A 24,968-nucleotide genomic window follows, 5' to 3' on the forward strand; every position below is an offset into this window, starting at 1 on the left:
TGGGTCCAGCTTCTTTGGGACTCTCTGAGCTTCCTGGACTTCCTGGAAGTCTATTTCCTTTGGCAGACTGGGGAAGTTCTCCTTCATTATTTGTTCAAATAAGTTTTCAATTTTTTGTTCTTCCTCTTCTCCTTCTGGCACCCCTATAATTTGGATGTTGGAACGTTTCAAGATGTCCTGGAGATTCCTAAGCCTCTCCTCATTTTTCCGAATTCTTGTTTCTTCATTCTTTTCTGGTTGGATGTTTCTTTCTTCCTTCTGGTCCACACCATTGATTTGAGTCCCAGTTTCCTTCGCATCACTATTGGTTCCCTGTACATTTTCCTTTGTTTCTCTTAGCATAGGCTTCATTTTTTCATATGGTTTTCAAACATATTCAACCAATTCTGTGAGCATCTTGATAACCAGAGTTTTGAACTGTGCATCCGATAGGTTGGGTATCTCTTCCTCGCTTAGTTGTATTTTTTTCTGGAGCTTTGAAATGTTCTGTCATTTGGGCCATTTTTTTAATTTTTTTTTTTTTGTCTTGGCAAGTCTGTTACTTAAAGGGGCGGAGCCTTAGGTGCTCCCCGGGGCGGGGTTACGCTGGTTGCTGCACTGTGATGCTGTACGTGGGGGAGGGGCCGAGAGGGAGCAATGGCGCTTGCTCTACTCTCTGCTGGATTTCAGCCACTCCCTCTGCTACCCACAATCAAATTGGGACCCTCTGGTGCTGATTCCCGAGTTAGTGGGCTTGTGCACGCTCTAGGCCCCCATGAATCTCTCCAATGACCTCTCCTGTGAGGCTGGGAGTGTCTCCTGCTCCCGCCCCAAACCCCACAGGTGTTTTCAATCAGAGGTTTAAGGCTTTTTTTCCCGGGCGCTGAAGTCCTGGGTTACATGGTCTGCTTCACTCCCGCAGTTCGTCCCGGTTTATCTATGCATGAATGTGGGGTCGCGGGGGTGCTAAACGCCACTCTGCCTGCCCCATTCTCTGCCGCTCTGAGTCCGGCCCTCTCCGTTTATCTGTGTGCAACTGTAGGGCCGCAGGGTCTGCTAGTGGTCGGACTGCCTGCCCTGTTCGTCCCACACTCTGCCAGTCTCAGTCTTGGTCTAGGTCCCCACACGGCCACATGAGTCCTCTCTGTCCCAGCTGCCCATCTCTGCCCCTGCTACAGGTCTGGATGTATGTTTCTTTTTTATCTACTTGGTGTCGGACCTCCTTGCCATTCGATTTTCTGTCAGTTCTGGTTGTGCGAGGAGGCGCAGTGTGTCTACCTAGGCCGCCATCTTGGTTCTACTTTATTTTTCTTGTTGCTATATCAAATGGGACATTTTTTTCTAATTTCTGTTTCTGATATTTCATTGTTGGTGAACAAAATTGTTTTCTATTTCTGAACATTGACATTGTATCCCACTGTTTTGCCAAATTCATTTATTAGGTCCAGTTGTTTTTTGCTGGAATGTACAGGATTTTGTATGTACACTATCATGTCATCTGCAAACAAGACAGTGTTGCTTCCTCCTTTCCAATTTGGAGGTCTTTTTTTTTCTTTTTCTTGCCTCCTTGATGTGGCTAGGGCTTCCAATACTATGTTGAATTGAAGTGGTGTAAGTGGTCACCGTTCTGATCTTACTGGGAAAGATTTTACATTTTTCCCATTAAGTATGGTGTTTTCTGTAGGTTTCTCATATATGACCTTTATTATGGTAAGGTATGTTCCCTCTACTCACACTTTGCTGAGTGTTTCTATCGTAAATGGGTGCTGTACCTTATCAAATGCTTTTTCTGCATCTAATGATGTGATTGTGTGGTGTTTGTCTTTCCTTTTGTTTATGTGATGTATTACGTTTATTGATTTGCAAATATTGTACCATCCTTGCATTCCTGGATGAATACCACTTGATCATGGTGTATAATTTTTTAATGTATTGCTGGATGCAGTCTGCCAATATTTTGTTGAAGATTTTAGCATCTATGTTCATCAGTGATATTGGTCTGTAGTTTTCTTTCTTTGTTGTGTCTTTATCTGGTTTTTGGATTAGGAAGATGCTGGCTTCACAAAAAGAGATCGGGAGTCTTCCCTCTTCTTGGATTTCTTGGAATAATCTGTGATGGAAAGGGGTTAGCTCTTCCTTAAATATTTTGAAAAATTCTACTGTGAAACCATCTGGTCCAGGGCTTTTGTGTGCTGGGAGTTTTTTGATTACTGCTTGAGTTTTGTCAGCTGTTATTGGTCGATTCAGGCCTTCCGCAACTTCTTCACTGAGTTTTAGAAGATTAGATTTTTCTAAAAATTTGTTCATCTCACCTAGGTTTTCAAATTTTTTGGCATATAGTCCTTTGTAATAATTTCTTGCAGTCCTTTGTATTTCTGTAGTATCTGTTGTAATCTCTCCTCTTTCATTTCTGATTTTGTTTATTTGGGTCCTCTTTGTTTTTTTCTTGATGAGTCTGGTTAAAGCCTTGTTGATTGTGTTTATCTTTTCAAAGAACCAGCTCCTGTATTAATTAATCCTCAGAATTAATGCTCAGGTTGACAATCCTCAGAATTGTTATTTTAGTCTCTATGTTGTTTAATTCTGCTCTGATTTTGGTTATTTCCTTCCTTCTACTCACTCTGGGCTGTCTTTGTTGTTGTTCCTCCTACTCTTGTAGATGTAGAGTGAGGTTGTTTATTTAAAATGTTTCTATCTTTTTTAGGTGGGCCTGTATAGCTATGAACTTCCCTCTCAGGACTGCCTTCACTGTGTCCCCTAAGTTTTGGACTGTTGTGAGTTCATTTTCATTTGTTTCCAGAAACTTTTTGATTGCTTCCTTGATCTCATTCTTGACCCATTCATTGTTTGATAGTATGCTATTCAATCTCCATGAGTTTAAGTGTTTTTGAGTTTTTTCCTTGGGGTTGGTTTCTAGTTTCCGGCCCTTGTGGTCTGAGAATTGCTTTCTATGATTTCAATTTTTTTTTTTTTTGAATTTGCTGAGGCTTGTTTTGTGTCCTATCATGTGGTCAATATTTGAAAATGTCCCAAGTGCATTTGAAAAGAATGTGTATAGGAGACTGTTCTGCATGGCGTGGGCCCAGCTCCCACTCAGAAAGGCCAGTGGGGAGTGAGGTCTGGCACACAGGACCCACACCCACGGATAGGTTCTCCTGTGGGGAATCAGGCCCTCATTGTACCTAGGCCGCTTTGAGAGTTGCTTTTTGCTAAAACTCCCTCACCCTGAATTGAGGCAGCAAAAGTTTACTGCGTATCTTTAAAGTAACTTCCTAAAATCTATGCTAAACCTTCCAAGGAGTGTAACCAGCTTAACCACTTTTCCCTTTACATTTGCAAATATCCTTCCTCTTTTATGTAATTAGCAATGCCCTCTCCTTTGGTTTCTGTAACCGCCTAAAGCGAACCTGTGCACAGTAAATGAGGATCATCCTCAATGGAACGTGCCCAGAAAAGCAATAAAAGCCTGTCAAGGCAAGGGTCGGGGCACTCTCCTCTTGAGAGAGTGGCAGTGCAGTCCCTTTTCCTCCACAGGACTCGGTAGTCCGTGTGTATTTGTCTATTGCAGCCACAACACAAGATCCTGCAGGCCAGGATCTACGTCAAATGTGTATTTTGCTTCTCTGGGATGAAAGGTTCAATGTATATATCAATTAAGTCCATTTGATCTAGGGCATTGCTCAATGCTGCGATATCCTTGTTGATATTCTGTTTGGAAGATCTATCCATTTTTGACAGTGGGTGTCAAAATCCCCTAGTATAATTGTTTTGTGGTCTATAGGTCTTTCTTCAAGTCCTCCAAGATTTTCCTTATATATTTGGGTACTCCTATTTTGGGTATATATATGCTTATGATGTTCATGTCTTGTTGATGGATTCTTCCTTTGAGTATTATGAAGTGTCCTTCTGTGTCTCTTTTTATGCGTTTGTTTTAAAGTGTATTTTATCTGTTATAAGTATTGCTACCCCAGCTTTTTTTTTTTCCTGTCCATTTTCTTGGAGTGTTTTTTCCAACCCTTCACTTTCAGTTTGTGTAGGCCTTTTGTTCTGAGGTGGGTATCTTATGGGCAGCATATGTGTGGGTCATGTTTTCTTATCCATTCAGGTACTCTATGTTTTTTTGATTGTAGCATTTCATCCATTTACACTTAAGGTTATTATTGATAGGTACTTATTCATTGCCATTTTACTCACTTCATACCTGTGTTCCTCTCTCTCTGTCTCTCCCTCTCTCTTCCTTTTCTTAAAGCAGTTCCTTTAAGATATCTTACAGGCTGGTTTGGTGGAGGTATATTCTTTCAGCTTTCTTTTGTCTGGGAGACTCCTTATTTTGGCTTCCATTTTAATTGAGCGCCTTGTTGGTTAGACTAGTCTTGGTTGCAGACCTTTGCTTTTCTCTACTTGGAATATTTCTTGCCATTCCTTTCTGGCTTGCAGTGTTTCCATTGTGAAGTCATCTGCTAGTCTTATCAGGGCTCCCTTGTATGTTGCTTTTTGTTTCACCTTTGCTGCCTTTATGATTCTCTCTTTGTCTTGGAATTTTGCCATTTTAATTATGATGAGTCTTGAAGTGGGCCTCTGTGGGTTCCTCTTGCTTGGGACTCTCTGTGTTTCTTGGATTTGGGTAACTTTTTCTCTCATCAAATTAGGGAAGTTTTCCATCATTATTTTTTCAGACAGGTTTTCTATCCCTTGATCTTCCTCTCCTTCTGGTATATCTATTATATGGATATTATTACGTTTCAGGTTGTCCTGCAGTTCCCTTAACAACTGTTCATTCTTTTTGAGTCTTTTTTCCTTTTCTTGCTCTTTCTGGGAATTTTTTTCCCATCTTGTCTGCCAGCACGCTGATTCGATCCTCTGCTTCACTTAGCCTGCTTTTGATTCCTTCTACCATGTTCTTCAATTCAGAAACTATATTCTTCATTTCCTCTTGGTTCTTGTTGATAGTTTCTATTTCCTTTTTCATGCTGATATAATTTGCAGTGAGTTCATTGTAGTTTCCCTGTAGTTTCTGGTAATTCTCTGTGAGCTCATTGAGCTTCCTTATAACCATTGCTTGGAACTCAATATCTGATAGTTAACTTGCCTCTAGCATTTCCTTTAGCGTTCTTTCTGAAGCTTCCTCCTTTCCTTTCATTTGGGGTTTGTTTCTTTGTCTTCCCATTGTTTGTGGGACTCTTCTTGTTTGCCTCTGCTTCTTAATTTGATCTGTTCTGACTCCCTGAGGTTGTGGTATGAACTTCTATGGTAGGAGATCTGTAAGATTCTCCTTGATCAGGAGATTTACACTTAAGGTTACACTGAACTTGCTGCTCTTAGGATACCCTTTATGCCATTTACTTTGGCTGTCTGGATGTAATTGGGTTTTGGTTGTTCTTGAGTCATTCTTTAGTGAGTCCTTTCCTCAAGCTGGTTGACTGAGGGTCACTCCGCTTACCACATCTTTTTGCTGTTGCGTAGGTGCTGCCCGAAGAAAACCACAAAGCCCAGGGAACAAACCCATATCTGCAAAAATCTATCCCCCATGCCCCCACAATACCACTATCAATAGCAAATAAAACAGTATTAATAAGGTTGTAAAGAGATTAGGACTATTATAAGAAAGGAGAGAAATAAACTATAGTGTAAATTCTAGTGACTTATATGCACAAACTTGCTGGGTAACAAATGAGTGTTAGAAAGCTATGCAGGGTAGAATATACCAGTAATCATGGAGAAGATCACAGTGGATTTTGTCTGGGTAGCCTCTAGTATTTACCACTGTTTTTTCTTTCTGGATCTGCCTCTGGTGATGTCAGATGTTGATCCCACATGACTTTAGCCAGACTGCTGAGAAGCTGCCAGGGATCTACTGTTTGTTGTTAGTCAAGTCACTCTGCAACTCTGCACTTAGCAGTCAGGTTTTAAGCACCACAGAGTCGGGGCAGAACCTCTCTTGGGGGTGAGGCTGTTGTTTCTCCTCAGGCTGCTGCTGCTTGGAGGGGAGTGGTTTGCCTGAGCAGGATGGCTGCTGCTATAGTGGGGGAAGACTCAGCACCAAGATCCCAGCATCTATTCTCTCAGTTCTCTTCCCAAAGCTTCCATCCCCAGTCTCTCCTCAGGCATCTCTAGCTCACAGTGCCCTCGCCTTTGCTGGAGTCCCGAGGAAGTGGTAGCAGTTGAGAAGCTTGCACATTGGCCCTTTAAATGGTTCTCTGCATCTCCAGCCATCCATCTCTGGCAGAGTGCAACCCTGTGGCTTATCTCCGCTGGTCGTTATCTGTGTATTTTTTGGGCTCTGGTGCTCTAGGCTTGGGATCCCAGCTTAGGATTTAGACCCCATTCTTCTCAGAGGGATCCCACTAGCTGCTTAATTATTCCTTCAGCACTGCCACCTGTGGGCACCCAGGCAGCCCACTTGAGTCTCCACCACAGTCCTTACCAATCAGTTAGTGCTGAAGCTGATTCTTCTGTCTGTCTGAGGTTATAAGGCTTCTCTCTCACTATTGTTCAGTTGTTTGTTCTGGGTGATTTCTCCACAATTTAGTTGAAATTCCAGATTGGTCCTGGGAGGAGGTTAGTGTGGCTTCCATTCACTTCTCCTCCAGCTTGCCTCTCCTGAAAAATGTTTATTATTAAATGTTATGTGTGACAGGAAGATCCAGAATTAGATCACAAAATACTAACAGCAGTTATTTCTGGGTGGTTGAATGACAGATCAATTCTACTTTCTTCTAACATTTTTCTCTCTTTTTCACAAAGTGTGTATTCATTTTATAAGAAATAAATGTTTTTGGTAAAAATGCATCACCAAAAAGACTGGGAATAAACACATCAAAATATTAATAGTGTCTCTCTTTGTACAGAACTACAGTGTATTTCTAATCACCAAACTCAGCCCTGGGTCATGTTCTTGAATTCTATAGAAAGTAATTTATCCTAAGCTCTAAATACTTGAAGCATCCAAAGGACAAAATTTGTAATAAAATAATCAGTAAGAAGTGATCATCCATCTTCAAAACCACACCAATGAAATAGTTGAGAATGAATGGGGTATAGTGAGGGCTCTGTGAGGCTGGGCAGGATTTCTCACCACAGGATGAAGCAGCATGGCTGTTGCTGACTGCGGGGGCTGCAGAACAGATCTGGATTGTGAAAGTGTGTGTGTGTGTGTGTGTTTCTGAGTGTATGTACGATAATAAAATGTCTCTTTAAAAAAATCATTGCACTCCTTTTACTCTTTTGGAGTTAAGAGTTCTAAATTCTAGCAATAAACGTTATCAGGAAACTACCATACCTTGGACAGTAGGGTAAAATATTAGCTTTTGTTTTTGATTCTTTGGACTTTTTGGTTCCTCTGAGGTGGGTTTGAATGAAAATGCCTTTGTTGTGTGTGTTCTGTTCTCAACTCTGAGAACATGACCCTGGTGTACAAGTTTCCCTGCTTTGTGAGTCAGAACTGAAGAACAAGCAGGCCGGCTAGTGGGCATAGGCCTAGATGTATCCCTGTGTTAGGGCCTATGGCTTTGAAGCCACCTTCTTCCCACACATTGTGGACTTTTGTTCCTGCTCTCCAATCATGTGGAATCATGGTCTGGGAAAGGGATAAAAAAATCACAACAAAAATAAACACTCAGCGAGTGCTTGCTGGGTGCTGCATGTGCTACGCATCTCATATCCACAATCCCAATTCTTCCTCGTGACAACTCGGGTGGACACCATTATTAAGCCACTTTTGCAGGTGAGAACGGTGAGACCCAGAGGACTTAGTGAGACGCACATCTAGCGGGAGGAGAAGGTGCTGGCATTCTGTCCTGGTGCCAGTGGGCCAGCTCTTTTCCATAAGCCAGGACCTTAAAGCTCTACTCACATCTTGGTTCCATTCATTCCCCTTTCTCAGTCTGGACTTTTCCAAAGAGAAGTCACTTGTACTACAATAAAACTTTGGGTCACATTTATAAACCCTTGGGACCTCCCATGATAGGAGTGTCTTTGCTATTCATGAACTCCTTGACTCACACATGAGTTATGTTCATAATGTGACTCATGGTGGCCCTTAAGTAGCTTCAGAATGGGGGCAGGTCATCAGGGGAACCAACTACATGATCAGAGGATTGAGACTCTGAGCCAGCTTGACCTCTGGGGAGGGGAAGGGGGCTGAAATTTTTGTTGAATCACATGGACAGTGATTTTATCAATTATGCCTACATAACGAACCCCCAGTGAAACCTCTGGACACTGAGATTCACTAGAGTTGCCTGATTGGGGAACACACTGATGTGTCCAGAAGGTGGTGAGAGGACCTGATTTCACACGGAAGCTCTGCATTCAGGGCCCTCCCAAGACCTTGCCCTATGCATCCTCTCATTTGGCTATTCCTGAGTTGCATCCTTTATAATAAAACTGTGGACATACACATAGCACTTTTTCCAGAGTTCTGTGAGTGCTTCTACAGAATTATTGACCCAAGAGACTCTTGGAAACCCCCCAATTTGTAGCCAATCAGTCGGAAGTGCAAGTGGCCTGGGAACCGCTGAACTTGAGGATGGCTTCTGAGGTGGGGGCAGTCTTATGGAAGACTGAGCTTTTAACTTGGGAGCCTGTTCCAGCATCACTATCCAGGTGGAGAATGTCAACACTGAATTGCAGGATACCAGCTGGTGATGGCGTCAGGCACCCCCTTTGCATCCTTCTTTGAAAGGGAGACCCTGCGTCTGAATGAAACTAGAATCCTGGCATACATGGCTGGCAGAGATGGATTAAAAGCAACTTATTTGCACAAACATTCCTTTTAGCTGAATGTTAAAGCCACTTGCTTTAGTATAGTCTCAGAATGCATTTCAAACAAGCTGGATCATTGCCATGTTGGAAGCTATTGGGTGTTCAGTTGGAATGGTGGGAAGTGATACTAAATCATCTAAAACTGAACAACAAGTGAAGACACCCTAGGTCAAGGCAACCTAAGGAAAAGCTGTTCCTTGACCTTCTGTCTTTAGATCAATGGAACAGTCTGTTCTTTCCCCCAATGCCTCAGAGGCTTTTGGAGAGAGTGTTGTTTGCAACTGGCCTGTAGATGGAGCAGAGGTGGGTGAGAAAGGGTCATGCCGTTTCCTCCATTCAAGTGACACATTTATCTATGCTCAAGGGGAAGGGAGATTGAATGGATTATTTGGGTTTTTTCTTTGCATGAACTTTAGGGGAAATATTTATCACGATGTTTCATGACTTCATGTTTGGAAGTATGTAGGTCAAATGGCAGGTGCTGGAGATGGGGTGGAGTTTGTTCACAGAGCAATGAGTTTCTTGAGTAGCAGGGCTAAGAATGGCCATGCGATTATTTACAACCTAAGTATCCATCGATAAACAAATGGAAGAAGAAGAACACTGATCTATGGTAGAACAGAATATGACTCAGCCATAAAAATTAATGAAATCTCGTAATTTGTGACATCAATGGACCTAGAGGGTAATATGCTGAGTAAAGTAAGTGAGACAGAGAAAGAAAAATACCATGTGATACCAATTATATGTGGAATAAAAAAAAAATAAGTGAACCAACAAGATAGAAACAAACTCATAGATATACAGAGAACAAATTGATGGTTGCCAGATGGGAGGGGTTTGGAAGGATGGATAAAAAAAAAAAAAGGTATTAAGAAGTATAAATTGCCAGTTATAAAAAGGGTCATGGGGAGGTAAAGTGCAGAATAGGGAATACAGCCAATAATACTGTAATAACTAGGTATGGTGTCAGATGGGTACTAGACTTACCAGGATGATCAGTTTGTAAGTTTTATACATGTTTAATCACTATGTTGTTCACCTGAAACTAATATAATACTGCATATAAACTGTCATTTAAATTTTTTAATTTTTGAAACAAAATACTTGTGCAATGAATCTGTAACTGTTAGTCACTCAGAGAGCCTGAGATATTATTATTCAAGGTACAGGGGGAGGGACTGTCTTATTGAAGAGGGGATCGGGGGGGGGGGGGTGGGGGGGGGGGACCTGTTCGAAGGGATTGGTATCTTGGGGGGTCTGGTGGGGGGAGTGTGACATACACACTGGGCTGTTTTGTTTGCCAGCCAATTTTATTTTTCTTGCCTATCAAGTTTGATACTTACTTAAAAATTACGTCTGGGAAATGCATCTAGGTGTCTTTTGGGTAAAACATCTGGGGATGTCAGAATAACCTTCAAATGAAAATCCAATTGACTCACTGGAGACACAGAACCTTATCTTGATAGTTAGTGAAGCAGCTCTGTTCTTTCTGCGTAGTCTGCAGTGCCCTGGCTCACCTCCATCTCTTAACCTCAGCAGGGGAAGAGGAGGTGGGAGGTAGCTAGCTTTTCCTCTCTTTCCAAACAGCAACAAAATTCCTTGGCTTGACTGTTCAATAATCCTATGCCAGCTGGCTTCCTCCCTGTCTTGTGGGAATGCAGTGTATCTCACCTCAGTGTACTTGGCCATTGCACACCCTGAGGGCTGGGGGCCTGCAACTGCCAGCTCAGCAGAGCTGCAGTCAAACTTCTGAGTACGGATCACATCTGGGCCCTAGAATTTCTGAGAGCCTGAAGCTTCACAGCTGTACCGGAAGAACACTGATCTGGGGTACGGAGGATTCAAACTCCACTGGTTGCTTGGCTACTCCCAAGGGCAGCTTCCTCTTTCCCTCTTTTTAGGGGCCTTTACATGAGCTGAGGTTTTCACAGGTAGGTTACTTGGTTCTCTTCCTGCCTCCTCTTCCCCTGACCTCAGAGACGGTAAACCTCTGCTTCATAAGCTCTCCATTGTTACTCAGGGCACCAGCAGAACACCAGGAGAGATGCACTGGGTCCTAAATAATACCAGACACACATTTCAGAGGGTTACTTCAGTGGTTCATGCAGAGAACCAGAGGAGAGGTGACTGCTGCGATATACCTTTTACCACTAGCATCAGAAGCACACATTCCAAGACTAGACCTTTTTCAAAAGCAGGGAAAAGATAGTGTTTCTGCTGTGTCTAATTGGAGTGACTAGGAAGTTTTTCTGTAGCTAGAGCTTCAGCAAGAAGCCTGTGAAACACAGTAGAGCAGAAGTAAAGCCAATCCAGGCAGTTTGCCTCCCTGCTTGCTAATGCTCCACCAGTCCACAGCTGCTTCTCTCCCCAGGGGAGGGTCCTCAGGCAAGGTTAGCCCCCTTTTAGCACTGCTGGAACTCCTTTCTGATTGGCCACAGATTTGCCAGGCCACTGTCATTGCTCACTCGGCCACACGAGGAAGGTGAAAGCAGAAGAGAAACCAGAGTAGGAGGAAGGTATGAGCAGAGCCTGCAGGGCTGCCACAGGTGGAAGCAAAGGTAAGACTGAGTCATTAGCCTGTTACTTTATTAAACAGTAATGTAACTTCAAATAAACAAAATAACCCCCGAAGCACTATTAATTGGGAATTCCAATGAAGTTTCTTGCCTACTTGGTGAAGAGCCAGTGACAGAAAGCCCTGACTATGGCGCCTGGTCCTCCCCAGGAACCCCACTACCTTGGGCCTTTGCAGGGCTGGCTGAAGCCCCCCTCATGGGGGCTGGAAAGAAACTGGGGCCGAGTCCACCATGGCCCTTGCTTGCCTACTCTCCTGCTTCCTTAGGAGCAAAGTAGCCTGTGCCATTCCAAGGGCATTCCCCCACTCTCCCTTCTTTCCACATGCTGCCACAACCACTGACAAAATGTATTTTTAAGTTATTTTCCCTGAAAAGATAAAAATAATCTTCCACCTGAGTCTTATGCCCAGTAAATCCGACTGGGATCCCACAGGGACACAGAAGTCTGTTTTACTTTCTGCTTCACGTTCTTTTTCCTGTCACCCACTCTTTTCCTCACTCTTCACTCATTCATGCTCACTGTCCTTCCTGACATAGGCCAGACCCCACTGGCATCTTCAGAGCTGTACGTCACCTTTGAGTCCCCCCAGCTTTCTTGACCTCCTGTACCCATTCCACACATTGTCAAAACCTGCCTCATGCTCATCTCCCTCCCCTGTATCCCAGAGCCCACAATCCAGTTGGTTCAGAGGCTTGCTCTGTTCTCAACATAAACCACCTCCCATCTTCTGTCTCTTTCTTATTAGGTGATTCACGCTTAAGCATCTTGCATTGAAGAAGCAAGGAAAGAAGGAAGGGGAGAGGGAGGGAAGGAGAGAAGGAAGGGGAACAATCAAAACAAAAATCCATCTCTCTCTCTCTGACCCACTATCTCTTTGCTTTCCCTTGGAAATATTTATTTCTTACCCTTCAAGGTGCATTTTTCTCACCTTGGTACAGGACAGGAAGTATTGTGTCATAGCTTAATTGCAGTGCTTTTTCTTTCTTAACAGGAACATGGAGTGACATGTGTCAGTATTGGTGGCATCTTGAATGTAATGAAATATGGCATGCCATTTGAAAGAAGCCACTATATCCCCTTTGTATTGTGTTGTCTGATCTTCAATTATTGTGCTCTGGTTTCTGTTCCCAACCACCCCTCAGAAAAATGCTACCCCACGGTCACCCAGGCTCTCTTAATCTTCAAAACCAGGGTTTTTCAGTTGTTTTTGTTAGATTTACTTGTTGTTTTTGACAATGGTGGCCTCCTGAAATTTTCCACCCTGCCTCTCCTGCCTCCTGACCTCCATCTCCCCTAGCAGGTCTGCCTTATATGTGTTCACCCCTTATCTTAGTCCATGGAAACAGGGCTCCTTGGGGTTTATTCCTCAGTCCTCTCCATGCTGTACTTGTTTTATCTGTCACCCACGTGCCACGCTCTAGTTTGGGTCTGTACATGAATTTCTGAGTACCTGCCTGCAGTTTTTCTCTACTTTTATTTTCATTTCTTAAATCTGAGCCTCTCAACCTGGAACCATTTTCTCCCCAAGGGACATGTAGCAATGCCTTAGAAACATTTTTGTTGACTACAACTTGGGTTGGGGGGGTATTATTGGCATCTTAGTGAGTGTTGGACAGAGATGCCACTAAACATCCTATAGTACATAGGAGTCCCCCACAACAAAGAATCAGCTGGCCCAAAATGCTGAGGTTGAATGGTCCTACCATATGCACTTGAGATGGTTAATGCCCCACAAAGAACTTCCCCTTTAACATCTTCCATATGGCATGCCACTGTATTCTGCGGTTATGTCCATCCCTACTACAGGGTTCAAAGCTTATGGATACACTATGCTTTATTCACCTTCCTGTCTCCAGTTCCTATCAAAGGATGTGAATGGAATATTAGATATCCAGCAATGCTGTGAATTAATGGGATATGTAACTGTGATTTCCACAGAAAAACTAAGTTCCCTAAAGGCTGGGACTATCATAACCTACCACTGGGTGTTGAGGAAGGTGGAAGCACTGTGGGAAGATATGAAGATTAAAGATAGGTGAGAGAATTTGTAGAACCTAAGAGTCCATGCTCCTCTTGACTGACTATGGGCTAATAATGCCTGTGGTCACACGATGTGTGAAAGCAAAGAAGCACAAACGCAATTTGGGTTCTATTACTATTTCTAAAATTGTGAAGAAGTTGAGTAAGTAAAGTAGAGGAGGCATAAACTAGGTCTATGTTAGTAAAATGCAATTTAAAAAGTTAGAATTAAAGGAAGAATTAGCCTAGATTGTATTTGGAATAGTAAATACACAATAAAGTAAAACCAAAGAGGGGACACTACCATGAAAATAAACGGAAAACCCTGGAAGAGAAAAGGATAAATATGACAATTTGGCAGTGGGTTAGTTTATCCACCCATTCTTCTATATTCTTATTTGGGCAATGTATCATAGCACCTTTGAATTCCCAAAATTACGTAAAATAAATCTTTATATCACATGGATTACAGCTTTACCATTTTACCTCGAACTCTGCAACTTTTACAGGAGGCATCTTTTAAACAAAGCTGTGAGATGTACTTGTGTGCCTTGCTCACATGGACTTGTAGGGGTCTGTGTCATGTACCCCATGTCCCCTTTTCCTATTAGCCTCATTTCTTATTCATTCTGACTTGCTACATGGCACACATATTTGTAAACTAAAAATTTATACCTAAGGCAGGGCATAAATTCCTATTTTTTTTGTTCTGCATTCATTTGGACACCTTATGTGAGAGACCTAGTTATGAAAGCAAATAAATTTGGATTTATGGGAAAAATTCTCCCTTGTGAATTAGAAAAGCATGAAGCATCCCTATGACTGTAGCAGCCCTGCTAGAGAAAAGAGAGACCTTCCTCACCAACAGGAGGGGTGGGAGGCTCCCTGGGACACATGCAGGTACCCCCATCCATGTAGGTGAGTGCACAAGGGCTCCACTCATCACTGTAGCCCTGAGATACTGATTACCAATGCCCTTGCTGCTGGCTCACAGGACACTGGCTGCTTTTCAGACAGAGGAAGGGGACCCATCTGGAGTCTTTTACAACAACCTAAAGAACAATATTGAAAAGTAAATATAAGACAGATGAGCTAAGTCATTTACATTTGTCTGAGGTCAGTTATTAAAAGCCACATAAAACCAGACTTATGCCATGTCAGATTTTCTGTTAATATGTGTTATACTCTAAACCCTTTGAAAAGAGAGGATAATATATAAAATAGGGACAAGTTGTTAGCCAATAAACGTTATTTACATTCATCTGCATAGAATTTGGCAAAGCAATAACATTGAGAAAAATGGTCATGGTTAAAAGTGGTATGCCCAGGTACATGCCCTCACCCCCACCAACAAGTGTGTCAGCATCTCATTCTCCACCTGAGGGATGAGGGATCTGGCTCTCAGAGCACCAATCCACTTGGCTTGTTGTGTGAAGGGTTTGGTCCAATCACAGGCTCTGGACTTTTTCAAAGAAAGCATTGTTTCCATTCAGCTATGAAGTAAATAACCAATCCACTAAACATTTCAGTACAAAGAGGTTTTTATTGACATTGTAAGAAACATTGTTCTTTTTCTTTGTTACAAAAGGACTAAGTGGTTCTGAAAGCAAAAGTCAAGTCCATCTGTGACGGCTCCACCCTGGGCTGGAGGTGGGCATGGGGCATCACTCCAGCTGCAGAAGATGTAAGGAGGGCCCGGGGCCGGCCACGTCCGGACACTATGCCTACAATACTTAAATGTATTTACATGTCTTTTTTAAAAAAGGATTACACATTTTATTTTTTAAAAATCTAAAAAAGTGAAAAAAATGAACTTGTATTTTATCTTACATGTCTGCAGGATACACAATAGTAACTTGTCAGAAGAGAGCATCCTCCTATCAGTTAAAAACAACATGGGAAACGAGGTTACAAGACAGCTCAGACTCTGCTACAATCATCTGCTCTCAGCTGGCTGGGAAGCCCACAGTAGTGAGCTCTGATTGGGCAACACTAAATGGTCCCTTGCATCGACACAATTAACATAAAATAAGGCACATACATCATAAGAATCAAAATTGTGGCTCAAGAGGATAAGCCAAGGTATGAGGAGCAGGCCAGTCTAATTAGTTCTTTAGAAAGTAAGTAAAACAAAATGGTTTGACATACAAAAACATTTAACAAAGATGTAAAACAGGAATACCATGTATGAGCCTATGTTATAAAGTAGGATGCGACACCAGTGAATCGGTGGAGAGAAGGTTGGAGGAGGCTTGGGGAGGGGGGTAGAGTGTCATGCCACAGATGTCAAGCCTATAGAGATCCATGTCCAGACAAGACACTTCTGGACAGCCCGAAAGACCTTCCTACTACTGACTATCACAACAGATCCATCCTCCTGAGATTTCCAGATTGAGAGAAGCCACTCATATTGAGTTGAAATATGAGTGTCTCCTGCAAATCTAAAGGCAGTAGCAAGGAAATCTAACTTGAAAAGAAAAAGCAAAGAAACAGGGCAACCCAGAGAATCATCTGAAACCAAAGGAAAAAAGCAGAGACACAAGATGACAACAGTGCTTATCCCAATAGCTGTCCATCCTTCCATGTGGAGCAAACATGACATAGGAAGTTAGGGGAATTGAGAAAAGCAGGTCAAATCCAGGAACAATAACGAGAAAAGAACTCAGACAGAGAAGGACAGGGATTGGGCCAAACCACAAGAGCATGAAAGGTAAGACTAGGCCTTGGAGATTTTGAGGTTCTTGGAAAAAAGAAGATTTAAGGAACAGATCACTGATTTTGTGACTCGATCACGATCTGTTTGAGGAACCCAGAAAAAGCATTGCTTTTCCCACTGAAAAGGGGTAGAGACTTGACTCTACTAAGCTCAGATCAGTAGCTGTGTTTTACTTCTGGGGTCTGTTCCAAAGCAGATCATCCTTTGATTTAAAAGAAGGTGCTACACATGGGACGATGGCAGGATGTGAAGGAGAAATCTCAGCAGCCCTCTAGTAATCTCAGGAACATCCGTTCAGTTGAAGACAAACTGAATTGTTTTACCACAAAGTCCCAAAGGGAAGTTTACCTCCACGCTGAGATACTTGGTCCGACAGAACATAAACATCAGAAAAATGGGCTGGTCCTAATGTTCTATTATCTAATAATATTTTATTATACCTGATTTTGTCTTTCTAATGCTAATTTAAATGGAAGTAATAAAGGGAAAAGGCCACACAACTGAACCATGAGTCACTTTGGATAAATCCAGTTTCAAGATCAATGGGAAGAGTACAGCAAGTAGTCTCAGGTGTTAATATTTTAATAGTTTGTATATTTTTTAAAAAGTGAAATGGTAGATAATCTATGTGCTCTGTGCACACATAGTATGTTTTTATGTGTACTTATAGCACACGGGAAGTAGCTGCATTTTTTAAATATTTAAGTGTATTAATCTAAAACAAAGGACAGATTAAGCCCACATTAAGGACTAACTGCAGAGAACATTTAACTTCTTAAGTGGATGAAGAATTTAATAGACAGGGCATAAAGGGACATCCATACAACTATAAACATCCTACCTAGTCTCTGAAATATCAGAAATGGTTGAAGCAATTTATTCTAATTATTGTTGTATGTGAGTTCTTTCTGTTACAACTAAATTTTATAAATCCCTGAAAATAGCGTGTTTAGAATAGTAGTCCTTCCCTATAGTGGGGTTAACATATGTTAATGACAGACAGCTGTGGTGTTGTTTAAATACTTATCTACTTAGAATTACATATAATCAATTCTCAGTTATCTACGATAATGATAGACATGGAACTAACCAACAAATACAGCAAACCCATAAATACACCCCAAACTAATTCTACCCAACAGCTTCCATCTACTATCTACCTAACTTACCAGACCAGATGAAAGAAGCAACGTATCTGAGTGTCATCAGCTGGCTTCCTCTCTCTCCCTGGAATGCTGAGCGGCACTTAACTCTCATGAAGAAAGAGGGAGAGGAGGCAAAGTAGATAACTGAGAACTGACCATAAAGATGTACTCCCTTGCCCCAACGTATACTATGGACAGGAAGAATTTTAAACCCAAACTGTGAGCAAACTATTTAATTTCAAGAGCCCCAAATTTCTACTTGTGGCAACTGTCAAAAGTATGCCCTGAACTGAGCTAGGGATGGGAGCACATCAAAAATCTAGGACCTATGCTACAGTTCACCCACAAAAGGTTCTTACACTCACTAACCATTCTTGTGCCCAGTGTGGGAATTAGAAAAACAAAAAACAAAGCAAACATTGAGCATATGTAAAGGAAAATTTTAAAAGGTGGACATTTACTCCCTTGGTTAAAGGCATACCAACACCAATTTCCTTTGAGTAACAGAGAAACATGTCAAATCCTTTCGTCTGACCTGTCTTTGAAAAGAAAGAACATGCACATCACACACGTACAATGGTTTACTAATAAAGGGGACAGACTTACAGTTATTTAAAAAAGAGGGTGGTTCGAGTGTAACAATACTGACTCAAACTGAAATGGAAGACAGCTTCTCCCTAGAATACTTTAGGGTTTTCCAGAGTCCTTTTCCATAAAAGGAATATACTTGAAACACATCCCAGTTAGTTGAGATGAGATTGCTAAAATACATACAGAACTAAAAAAACAAACCAGCCCAACTGACTAAATTTAATCTTCTCAACTCCTAAATGTTCATGTTTGTTGCCAGTCCTTTTTTTCCTAGTACCTACTGCATAACTGCAAGGAATTTGCTTTCTTCCGCAAGGGAGGTCAACAAAGAACTCATGTCCCCAATGGCCATGTTGGTGGTGCTCACAGACAGTGCTGGCAATGGGAGGGATGTTCGTGGCGTCGTGAGGCGGGAGGAGCTATGGGAAAGGTTCTGAAGGATACTTGGGCTCAGGGCCCCTGACATCAGGCTGGCATGGTCTCCGTCATCTATGATGGCATCAAAATCAATCTGCACCCCTTCCAGGTCATGGCTGTCGAGACTGTCAACTGTGCTCGTCACCTGGTTAGCACTCGGGGAAAGTAATTCAGAGTTGTCGGTGCTGGCCCCTTGTAGCAGGCAGTTGGCTTCTGAAATAGAGAATGAACCAGTTTTCATGTCCTGCTGACCGAAGCCAATGGTTTGGTCATAGAACTGACCAGAGTAACTCTGCACATTAGAACAGAGTTGATGGGGCTGCCCTTGCATCTCCGTCTTGATGCCGTTGACCCTGCAGGTCTGATTTGTGTCACTGTTCTGCAGAGTGAGGCTGCCCCTTGGCACAGCCTGGCGCCTGCCACCTCCGTAACCAGCACACGGCAGGTAGCTCCTGATAGCTGCCAAACTTGACGGCTGGCTCCCAATGCTGGGGGGCCCTGGCAGGCTGCTCTCTGGCCCTTGATAAACATTGATATGTGAGGTAGCGCTAACCTGCCCTGGCATCTGCTGCTCCAGGCGGCCTGCCCCCTGGTGGTGCATGCTGTCGCTGAATAGCTGATGAGCCAAGTTCCCCTGTCCCACTGGGTGTCGGATTGGCATGACATTCACTGTGCTGCCAACTGATTCATTGGGCACCACCGACAGGCCAAAATCTGGCTGGCTCCCATTCCCTTGCATGGTGGTGCTTCTCAGCTTTGCCATTTGAATCCCAGCACCACAGGTACTGTCGAGTGAGCCGGGGACTCTGGGCTGCCTGTTGAGGCAGTTCCCATACGGCTGGACCTTATAGGGCTGTTCATGGAAGTCATTTCTGTTGGTGCCAGTCCCACTATTGTGGCCCACCAGGTGCTCTGGCCCACCATAGGGACTGCACTGCTCCCCGAGGTTCTGATAGACCACCGCTGGGCCAGCCCCTTTCCCCAAGGCATTCTGTGGGTGGGAACCCATATTGTTATATAACCCAAAGGCTCGAGCTGGCTGAGCTGTGGATCGCTGGCCACATTTCAGCCTAGAGGAAGACAGGTCAGCACTGCCAGAGCTGACCTCGTTCCATTGAATGGGCAGGTCAGCTTTGCTGGCTTCAGGGCAGGGCTGCTCCAGCTCACCGTACTGCTGGTTGACATGGCTGTCTGGCAATCCACGTTGGTCAAAGTCACCATGCCCACTCCCCAAGTTGGGCCTGTGGAGCACTTTGCTGTCATCAGAGAGGGTGCTCTGGAAGTGTTCATACCCAGCTTGGTTCTGGGAATTTAAGTACTGTACCACGTCATCAGGCAAGAAATCCTCATCGTTCAGGTTCACATCAGTCTCCATGGTCAGGGATTCCAGGGTGACATTCTCACTGATGCTTGGAGGACAAGGAGGCGAGTGGAAGTGGCGGGACTGGCCACCCTCAGGCCGTGTGTAATTCTGAAACACTAAGTTACGCTTTTCCAGGGATGGAGGTAAAATCGGAGGGTTGAAGCTATTTAGGCTGTTGAAACGCTGCACCCTGGGCAGTGAGAAGCTCTCTGAGACCGTCCTCACTGGGTCGCTGGCTCTTCTCACACCGTGGCCCACTGTGTCCTGGGGCAGAAGAGGGAGCCGGCTGTAACTGTGGGCTCCGCCATCGCTACATCTCCGGGGTGGGTGGACAGGGGGCAGGGCCCCCATGGACTCCCTGCCGTCCCCAAGCAGGGCCATCCTGGTCTTCAAGCTCATCCTTTCCATGTTGGGCAGTGGTGTGGGTGGTGGCCCACCTGTGGCAGCAGCGTACTTGGCTTTTAGGCGGTACTGCTGGGCCGGTGTGAGGCTGAGCAGGCTTGGCAGGCCGTCACACTGGCTAGCCTCGCTGGACCTCCGTGAGGCATCAGTGGAGATGGGGTCATAGGAGTCAGCCACACTCACGTTCTGGGGCCGGCCCTCAGCCTGGGATGCCTCACTGGACCTCCGGCTAGAGAAGCAGGGAGAGATGCCAGAGGAGCGGCGACTGCTCAGGTATGCTGAGCTGATGGTGCTGGTGCTGCTATCTCTCCTGTTGAGCACATTCAGCATGGTGACATCCACCCCAGAAAAATCACTTCTGTTTGGGAGGAGAGTCATGGGCCCACTCAAACTGCAGCTGTTACTAGGCTGGGTGCCTGCTGAGAAAGTGTGGGAGAGATGAATTCACTTGAGGATGACAGAAAACAGGTCTCAACAAAGGGTTAAAGGGCCATGTAGTAACAATTTTCAGTTCCCTACTCTACCTAATCTCTGTCACAGCTGCCCACCTCTGCTGTGCAGCACCAGAAGTAGTGGGTATTGCTGGAGGCCAATAAAACTTTATTTATAAGCTCACAGGCAAAATTCTGGGACCCTTGTTTAAATAAAAGAGTGAAGACTGCCTGGCTCAGTTAAGCTCCTCATAGGTCTGGTGCAAGGGCAGAATGAAAAGCCCAAGGTGTACACACAGTGCTGAATTGGAGGCACGTTTACAGGCCAAAGGCATTCCAGGATTTCATGTCCACACTCAGGGCTTCCTATGACATCCTATGAAACTGTAACACACCTGAGTGGTGGGTTGGGGAGAATCAACCTTGGGTTGTGATCCAGACATTCAGTGTTATCTCAGAAGCAAAAACTAACTTGGGCTGAAAATGCAAAAGGCTGCTTGCCTTTACTTGAACTGGACAAACATCAGTAAAGTGGCTGCTAACCTTCCATTTTTAGATGTAGAAACAAGACACAGGTACTGACCACAGGTGCCTCCACTGCTGGGATTTCCCTACCTGGTCTAATAATTATGATTTCACCATCAGAATATGAGTCATGCACAGTTTTACTTTAAAATAAATAAATTAATTAAATAACAGAAAACCCTGAGCAGACAAGGGACCTGACACAGAACTCACCATTTCCTATGAGAGGAGAGACCGCAGGGGCTTTGGGTGGTAGGATGGGGTTCAGTCGTGGAAGCATTCCATTCACTTGTTTGAGCCTTTCTAGTTTTACATGCTCCATCCATTTGGTCCCTGCTGGGTTTCTCCTGGCTTGCAGAGCAAGGGCTGTGGTTGCAGTGGAAATGGTTGAGTCCATGATTGGGGTTTCGTCGATGGCACCAAGGTCTCCCACACCTCCTCCATCGCTCAGAGGAAGCTCGAGCCCACTGTTGGAATAGTTGCTGATGGGGGACTGTTGGCTGCTGCATGAAGACTGACCACCAGGGCTTGGCTGAGATGTCTGTTAGGGTCAGGAAAAAAGAAAAGAAATGTTACTGGAAAGGAAAAAGAAAAGGGAGCCAATAATGAGAGATAACATAGATCAAGACCTGCAGAACACTCAGTGGGTTGAATGAGAACTATGTTCTGGCAAATGGAGGTGGCCTCCCTCCACCACAGTGACTGACAGACCGCCAGGTGGGTGTTCAGTGGGGAGCAATGGATAGTAGAGAGTGCTATAAGTGGTGTGACTGGCATGGTAACAATCATGGAAGCCTGTCCAAAATGTCAACTCTGCAAACACACCTCCTGAGTTCTAATCCCATCACTTCCATGACTTTATTCTTTGGGCAAATTACTTAGCCACTCTAAGCCTCAGTTTCCTTATCTATAAAATGAGGAAGTTATTTATCTTAGAGATTGTTGTGTGAAGTAAGTGTGAAGCCCTGAAAGCACACTAAGTGTAAAAAAGAAAGCCTGGGTCATAGTAACAGATTGGCTCAGAGCGCATTAGTGATCACTATCCCAGGTGGCTTCAGTCCTTGGGTTCATTTTTGCTGGGCTAATATACACATGGAAGACATGTTCCAGAAGCACCTACTACCTCCTCCCCAACAACAGCCTTTCGAAGCTGCTCAGGGCTAGTTTCCCAAGCTTTTTGTAATATCTCCCCTTTCTTCTACATTTTCCTACTTTACAGAACCCAAGCCAGGTGTGGGTAAAGCAAATTGTAAGAAGTAAAAATTCAATTACTTAGATTCTGCTGTACCTAAAGGGGAAAGAGAGACTTCAAGTCAAAGCCACCTCAAGTCTGGTGTTCCCCCAGAATTTTGCCAGGACAATCAGGCATCTGTGTAAGACAATTAGATGGGAACTAGATGGGAACTTAATCTAGATGGGAACTTAACCTAGTCCACTGGTTCTCAATCAGTGAAAGGCCCATACTGGGGCTCCTGCAAATGCAGAGTAGAAAGTTCCTTGCCTTCATGTCTTGGGAGCTCCATAGAAAATGGCCCGCAGTGAGTAGCAGCATAACCCACAACTGTTCCATCTAAAATTCCACTAGTGCCCTGGTTGATAAACAGCATAATCTTTTTGTTACAGATAAGAAAAGTGATGTTCAGAGAAGTTGAGTGACCGCCCAAAGTCACAAAGTCAATGGTACCACCAGCAGGCCCAGCACTGCTTCATCCCTCTGCAGCACCTTCTCCAGTGGTGCTCTGGCCACTGCACCTGACCGCAGCCTAGACAGCAGATTCTCTGAGGAGGGACAAGCACACACACTCAACTACAGACTGCTGTCATCTCAGGTGGGATGCAGTGCAGTCAGGAGGGCGTCTGGGACACAGTTTACACTTCTTCTGCCACCACAGCACAGACACCCAAGCAAATGAACATTTATCAAGTGAGTGCCACATGATACAATAAATCTGTCCTGGGCAACCAAGCAGAGCAAAGTGAGAAACACAAATTTGACCATAAGTTCATGAAGCTTTGCTTAAGTTTTTGCTTCAGCAGTCTTGGTGTGCCAGATACTTGTTCCAAGGTTCTTGGAGCAGCTGGGACTTTCGATACCCTTCACTCTGGGTGGTCAAGTCAGAGTGTGGGCAAATGTGAAACTGTGCATGTACACAAGCACATGCAGACACATACTTCCACAGGGCATGGAAGAAGGAACAAATGCACTTACAATTAGAAAACTGCTTAAAGGAGCTCAGATATTTAAATATAGATGACATTGCTAACAAAAAAAAAAAATGTATCCAGATCTTCCTCAAAGAAGGTGGTGCAGGTCTGGTCTGGATTTATACAAGTTAGTACAGTAATTAGTCTTTGGGGACATCTGCTTGGTTGGCCCCAGTGTGATTTATTATGAAAACCTAGACAAATAGAACAATGAATTTCACCATCTAACTCATTTCCACATGCTAGATGTTCAAAATACAGTGCTTCTATGTTTGAAACGTATCTACATTCACTACCAATGGAATCACAAAGCATAAAAAATAAAGAATATGAGATTAATAAAAATTAAATGTTAAAATAAAAGCAGAACAAAAAAGAAGCCAAAATTCCCTCACCTTATTACCCACTGTCCTTAGGAAGTGAGAACAAGACATTTAGGAGGATTACACAGAAGGGATGTTGGATTAATAAGAAAAAAGAAGAAAAAATTTAATTTTTAGCATGATGATCAAAGATAGGAATTTGCAGAAAGAATATTAGAAATGTAAATCTCGTGCATTAGTAAATGTCTTTGAAGATATTTACCTATATCTGTAAGTGTGTGTACATATACATACATAATAATCTTCCTTATGGAAATTTGACTAATTCACATTAACATCACTGAGCCTCAGTTTCCTCACCTACAAAACATGGCCTAGTCTCAGCCTCTGTGACATCTTCTGGCCCCATGTCTCTCTGATTTAGTTACTATGTAAAATATTGTACATCTTGTGACATCTCAGATGGCACTGAATCAATCACTATAGATTGTCATTTGTACCAATTTTCTTTTTAAATAACGAGTATTTGGAGAAGAGGTAACAAGTTGTTTTGAGCCAGGTATATACATTAAAGGTACAAGAGATTCTGGGTTCTTAGAATATCCTAACATCATAAATCATTGTCTTTCAAGGACATAATCTAAGAGACCACAAATTTACTTTCCTGTTTCATTAAACACTTGAGGATAAACTGTTGAAATGTTCTGCATTATTATCACACAGGTGGACTTTATTTTAGGAAGTTGATCTGTGCACCCAAGAAAAAGTGTATAAAACACAGTTTATGACCTGACTAAAGTACGGTGATCAGTCACAATATGTATGTAAACTTTTTATGAAGGTGCTTTTTAAAAGCACAGTATAGCTACCCACTGGGAAATGATGATAAATTTGCATTATTTGCATTATTTGTGGTTAGACTTAATGTCATTAAGACTCACAAACTCAGTAAGGCATTAAAATTCAGTAAGTCATTAAATTCTACTCCATTAATTCTGGAATTGTATGTAAGTTATTTCCTGCCCATATGTACTGCTGTATACGGTGACATCATTCAGAAATTCATAGGTGTCTTTCCAATTGCTGCACTTTTCTAATTTTAAGAAAATGCTTCCTTAAACTGAGTATAAATTTGCCTGTCTGACCATTTCCATGAGTCTAGAAGTCTAAGCATGTAACTTCTGTTCCACCTCCAGAGAATGACAGACTAGAACCCAACACATTCACAGAACTGACTTCATTAAACATATGTACAAATAGAAATGTACTGTCTTCTGATAGCTCTCTTTTTGTTTTTCTTGTTCTCTATTGGAAAAGCTTAGATATTTTATTATGGCAGATACTATATAAAGAAAATGAAGTTTGAAAGGAGTTGTAACAGTGGCATAATCCATACATTCTATTTGTCACTAAACCATAAAGATTTTTGCTGTTGACCTTTTACTCCCTCTCTTGCTCTCCACGCCTCCTTGGTTCAGGTACCACTGCAAAAGTTGTGTTCAGTCTACC

At 43.2% G+C, this 24,968-nt stretch overlaps 1 protein-coding gene across 3 annotated transcripts in view; it reads right to left on the reverse strand.

Moving 5' to 3' along the window:
- Window positions 1–14,878: 14,878 nt before the first annotated feature.
- Window positions 14,879–24,968, reverse strand: part of GLI3 (GLI family zinc finger 3) — a 298,462-nt gene continuing 288,372 nt past the window's right edge. For 2 of the 3 annotated variants that reach the window (XM_053926573.2, XM_053926575.2), the window contains 2 exons: window positions 21,145–21,472; window positions 14,879–20,394 (listed from right to left, as the gene is read on the reverse strand). In XM_053926573.2, coding sequence (XP_053782548.1) covers window positions 18,071–20,394; window positions 21,145–21,472 — 2,652 coding nt within the window. In that variant the 3' untranslated portion in view covers window positions 14,879–18,070. The remainder of the gene's footprint in view (window positions 20,395–21,144; window positions 21,473–24,968) is intronic. The other variant, XM_053926574.1, reaches the window with a different exon arrangement.

This window comes from Desmodus rotundus, chromosome 6 (genome assembly GCF_022682495.2).
Source record: "Desmodus rotundus isolate HL8 chromosome 6, HLdesRot8A.1, whole genome shotgun sequence".
Classification (NCBI taxonomy): domain Eukaryota; kingdom Metazoa; phylum Chordata; class Mammalia; order Chiroptera; family Phyllostomidae; genus Desmodus; species Desmodus rotundus.